Here is a 5,787-nt window from a genome sequence, read left to right as displayed (position 1 = left end):
GTACGCTGTAAAAATTTTAGCTCGATATCTTTTTTCGTTTTTGAGTTATCGTGTCCACAGACGGACGGACGGACAACCGGAAATGGACTAATTAGGTGATTTTATGAACACCTATGACAAAATTTTTTCCCTAGCATCATTATTTTTAAGCGTTACAAACTTGGGACTAAACTTAATATACTATGTATATTTCATATATACATGGTATAAAAAGAATCATTAAAATCGGTTCGAATTGAGAACCTTCTCCTTTTTTGATGTCGATTAATAAAATGTAATTGTTAATATCACAGTATCCATGTATTTAAGAATTTGATATTCATTTATTTGCCAACTGTTTACTATTATATATTATGTCAATTTTTTCTTAACATCTAGCTAAATTTGCAAGTGGCCTTCATGTGCATAAAATCATGGATTATGATAGTGTAAATTATAATATTGAAGAAACGAATACTGAGTTAGCAAATTATGGTTCTTGGAGTTTTATGACAGTTGAAGGGCATTCTAGTAACGTGGTTATTCGATTAAATAACACAAAAAATGCCAATAAAACTGATTTAGATGCATATGGTGACGACGGTGATTGTTTATCGGTAGTATTCAATTTATAGAATTTTATCTAATTTTACGTAGATTTCAGCGTAGATAAAAAGCAACTAAAATAATAGAAAACTGATATTTTTAAGAACTTAAACATAAGTTTAATGTTTTAGAGCATATTTATAAATCGTGATGAGATTTTGGGAGAACATAAGAAACAAATCAATATTTTTCTTTTTTGGGAGTGAAAATCATGAAAATTTTGCATTTTGCACTTTTTTCCATACTTGCAGATTAAACAGCTTCCACCACTAAAATTTTTTATCGGGAAAATGTCATTTTATTAGAATGAAGCTTTAGATAACAATTTCATTTAAATAAGCGAAACATTCGTTATAAGATCAAGATCAAATAAGAGACACTGAAGTTCAAAAAGATAAAATAACCTCTTTGTGAAGTCTGTAAAGCATTAAGCATACTCTGTAAAGGAGCTGATTTATGGGAAGATTGATTTTTTTAGGATACAATCGAAATTCCACTCTACACATAATACATCATAACATTCTATTTTACTTCTAAAATGCTTACGTAGTAGGCAACATAGTAATAAAATAATTGTTATTTTTAGTCCACTAGTTCTACATCAGGATTTTCCTTACATCATGACGATACAGAGCCAAGCTCATTGCTTGAAGTAATTGATGATAAAAACAAAGAAATTCATCAATTAAAACGAATAAATTATAATCAAAAACTTCAACTCAATTATTATTTGAAGAAAAGTTTGATTAATGATACAATTGCCACTTTAGGAAGATCAGTAAGTTTTCATAAAATCAATTTTGTTAATTGTATAAAAAACTTTTATTGACTGATAGTTATCCTTAGTATCCGCAACATTGTGAATATTCATGATTTTCTCAACTTGTAATTTTTTTAATCTGAACATTGACGCAGCTTTATTCAAAAAATATGACTCCAATATTTTTTCGAAGTTCGAACGTCATTATAGAAAAGCCCATTGGATCAAGCGAAATGATTGGAACTAAGAAGCTGCAAGTTTGAATTCCTATTTCCAATTCAATAAAGCCTCTTCTAACCAAAATCTCCAGTCTCGGGGAGTATGGTCTTTTGAATTTTTCAATCTAGGAAAATTTGTAAAGATACGTGTATCTAAAGAAATTTACGTATTGCAACTATTGCTGTTAAATTTTAACTTTTTTGCAGTACAGCTTATCAGACCTTATTATTTTAAAACGGGCTCGTCAATAAATCCAAAAAATATTTCAAAATTGTCCGATCAAATTCACTCTGTACATTTTTGGTTGTTATTGCAAACTAACTAATTTAATGATTTTAGATAAATCTAAATGCCCTGGAAGAATATGATGCAATAAATTTTTCTATGGCAAGATTTAACAAAGCAAATAATCGAAAAAGTCGTATACTGAGAGCGTATGAAAAATTAAATTCACTTGATAGTAAAATATCACACTTATTAAAACGACAAGAGAATCTCTTACGTAAAGTGACATTAGATGTACTAAATGCTTCAGCCGAACGCAGTTTGGCTACTGCTAATAATAAGAATAGTAATCACGACAAAGAAAATAAAAATGGCGATGGTGAATTTGTTTCATACGTTTCCCAATTAGATGCATTTAGTAAGCTTTTAGCAACAACTTTATCAGTAAAACGAGAATTAGAACATATAAAAAACTATTCAATGCGAATTATTACTATTGAAGAGGAACGGAATTCTTTAGGTATAGAATTTTAATTTTATACATAATTAGCACATTGTATATGAGCCTTTATATACATTTTTTAATTGTAATTTTATTTTATCAGTGGATTATATTTATCAATTACCTGTTGAACAACGCCTAAATGGTAGTTATTTATTGTCAGTTGAAAGGGAAAAGGCTAAGCTCTGTCTGGAAATGTCAAACATTCGCAATGATCAAAAAATGTTAAAAGAAAAAATAAGCAAATTAAATCACGAAGAAGAGATTTTAAAAGAAACGGCTAAAGAACTTAAAGCACAAAGTATCACATTACCAGCGCCAATAGAAAGCGGTAAGTTGCGTAAAAATATCAAATGCAAAAACGAAATTTTCAAAAAGGATTTTTCAAAAACAAATTTTTAAACAAACAAGACTATTAAAATTTCAATAGCTCCGACTAACGAATTTATATAATGAATGTTAATTAAGTGCTATATCAATATTGATTTACCGTATATTTGCATAAAGGGCTGACAAAAGAAGAAAGAACTAAATTATTGAATCAGATACAAGACTTACAGAATGAAAATCAAATTTTACAAGATAAAATAACATACCAAGATCAAAGTCTACAAGATTATGCAGAAAACGAATCAAAATTAATTGATGCTCAAAGTAAATGTGCTGCACTTGAACATAAAGTGGAAACTTTAACACGCCAAAAACATGATCTAGAAAATGAACTCTTAAATTTATCCAAATTACAAACTGATTACCAAGAGTTATTACATGCAAATGAAGCATTGAAAAAGAAATTCAGCAATCAGAGAATATTGGAAGATGAGGTTAGCTGTTTTTTTTTTTATTCTGGTGCTTATATTAGTTTTAAAATTTGTGTCTTTTTAACTAAAAAAAAAAACCTTATTTTGAATAGTAACAGGCTTGAGTAGACATACGCACTTCAGTCTTCACAGCCGTAACAATATCGTAACATTCAACACAAAATCGTAACATGCAGCAAAAACTGACATTTACCAAGCTTTATGTACCGTGTGTGCAAGCTGTTCATGCGTTGTTCAAATTGCATGTACGTCTGTTTCCGGCTTTGATCTTCCCGCTTGTAAAATTAATGTGATTGCACAAAATGATAATATAAGCATAAAATTGCCTGCACAAAATTTATGAACGTATGGTTTAGACTGCGAACAAAAACTTCATGGGGAGCCACACGGGGAGCAAAATGGCACGCCCTCAGCATTGTGTTTTGTTGTATTCCTTATTTTTAAACTTATTTTATACATAGGTCTGTGAATTAAGACAAAAAGTAAAGAAAATGGACACCATAATTGAAGAAAGAAACAAATTACAATCGCAGATGGAAGAATATCAATCGTTAGTTCACGCTGTAGAAAATAATCCCGAAATAGATAAGAATATAATGAAAAAACCTGATTCTCTTAAAGAATTTTGTAATAAGATATCTAAAATTCAAGGTAAAACTGTCATAAAAGTACTTTTTGGTGATATTTTGGAATTTTACAACACATGTCCAAGAACTTAATTTCGCAAAATCGGATACAATTTTAATAAAAACAAATGTTTAATAGATTTGGAAAGCGATCGAGAAGTAATGAAAGATAAATTTGACAAATTAGCCGGTGCATTACTTCAACAGGATGATCAAATAAAGAATTTATTGAATATATTTGAACGTTTTGGCGATTACAGATTAAATAAGGTGACTAAAAAATTTGTTAAAACTCTGTGAACATATAAAATAAAAATAATTAATCTTACTTCATTTTTTGGTGTTTGTATTTGATTGTTAATTACAGAAACCATCACTTGAGCGAAACAAAGATAAAACTATAATGAATGATATGTATTTTATAAATTTAGCTAAGCAAATAGCGGATAAATTTAATAATTCGCGAATACGTGATATTTTAGTAGACAAGAATGTGGTTAATAAAACAAGAAACAATAATAATGTGGTAGTCGATGTAAACGGAGCTAGTGACGATGAACAAACTATAAAAAAATTAATTGATAACTGTCAAACTTCCAATTCGGCAACACGATTACGTAACTGTTCATCAAATGAAGCCCTACAATCAGTGTTTGGTCCGAATAAAGTTGGGCATACAACGAAAATAATTGAAACAGGTGAATTATTGAGTAAATTAAATTGTCACATTGATTCACTTGAAGAAACAACACGAGGATTTTGTTCAAAAAATGTTATAAAATCGAGTCCAAGTCTTCAAAGTGTTCAAAGCTCAATGTTGAGTATAAAAGATTCTGAAATGGAAAGTCATGATAATTTGGCCCCTCAATCAGAAAACAATCCCGATTCATGTGAAATAACTGATAACACTGAATCACAAATTAATTTATTGGATTTACCATCAAAATATGGTGGCGAATCACTTAATTCTTCGTCAAAATCTAAACTACCAGTGAGAGCTAGTAGTGTTCCACCAATTTTACGAAAGATCCATGGTAAAGATGATTTAACTATTTGTTCTAATAATAAAAAATCGAAGTTTTTAACTAACGTAAATTCAAATAATGTTACGACAGATAATAATTTGTATTCCCAAATGATGGGTGGTTCTTCTTCCAGAAAATTGAAAGATTTATGTACAACTAATCATGGTAATGGCGAATCTAATATGCCAGAAAAATTAAGTAAAACTGAAGAGAAAAAGAAAAAAATTGTACCTGAAGCTGGTGACGATCTATCATCAAACTCATCAAGTGGATTGGTTGTAGATCGATCATTTAAGAATAAGAATACTGATGAGATGGAAAGTGACAAGTTAAAAAAGATTGATGACAATGACAAACAAAATACCAAAAAACTCAATAACTTACATTTCAATATTCAGTTAAACACCAACAAAAAAAAAGTGATTGGTGATTTAAAAGAAATACAAAATCAATTAGAAACATTAGATAATTCCGAAAACGCAGATGATCTTCGAAATAATTTTAAAAAATTTTATAGTAAAATTTTTGGCGAAAATATTGATGGATTAAATTAAAAATTTGATTGTACTAGTTGTTTTGTACATGATTGCCGCTTGTCTTTATTAATTTAGTTTTGCTTTTTTTGTTTTATATTGTACGATATGTTTTGTTACAAATAAATTTAGATAAATGTTTGTATTTTGCGCTAAACACATTTTAATATGTTAAACCGTTTAGCAAGTACGGTGAATGTTCATTTTTTTGCGGTAATTGCTAGTTCAGAATCCCTTAATCAAATAAACACAGTTTTGGGACCTCTTGCGGGACAAAATTTTGAATTATTTTATTTTAGAATTGCGAAACACAGTACCTTATGGAAGAATTCACAATAACAATAACATAAGGTGTTAAGGATCTAACTAAGGTCAAATTTGAATTCTGTAAACGACATTATTCACGAAGAGCTTAAAATTTGATTTTTTGAGTTTGTTAGACACGAATAGTTACCGATTTCATGACGGATATTGCTAGAGGGATTAGAAAG

At 29.2% G+C, this 5,787-nt stretch overlaps 1 protein-coding gene across 1 annotated transcript; it reads left to right on the top strand.

The window, feature by feature from the left end:
* Positions 1-386: 386 nt before the first annotated feature.
* Positions 387-5,317, top strand: LOC123298747 (reticulocyte-binding protein 2 homolog a-like). Its single transcript, XM_044880842.1, has 9 exons — positions 387-596; positions 1,172-1,363; positions 1,904-2,309; positions 2,395-2,622; positions 2,799-3,115; positions 3,574-3,763; positions 3,878-4,008; positions 4,106-4,772; positions 4,854-5,317. The coding sequence occupies exons 1-9, from the start codon at positions 414-416 to the stop codon at positions 5,315-5,317; spliced, it is 2,778 nt and encodes a 925-aa protein (XP_044736777.1). The 5' UTR covers positions 387-413.
* The last annotated feature ends 470 nt before the right edge of the window (positions 5,318-5,787 follow it).

Source organism: Chrysoperla carnea, chromosome 4, assembly GCF_905475395.1.
Source record: "Chrysoperla carnea chromosome 4, inChrCarn1.1, whole genome shotgun sequence".
In the NCBI taxonomy this organism is placed as follows: domain Eukaryota; kingdom Metazoa; phylum Arthropoda; class Insecta; order Neuroptera; family Chrysopidae; genus Chrysoperla; species Chrysoperla carnea.
This window is presented reverse-complemented; position numbering and strand designations above follow the sequence as displayed.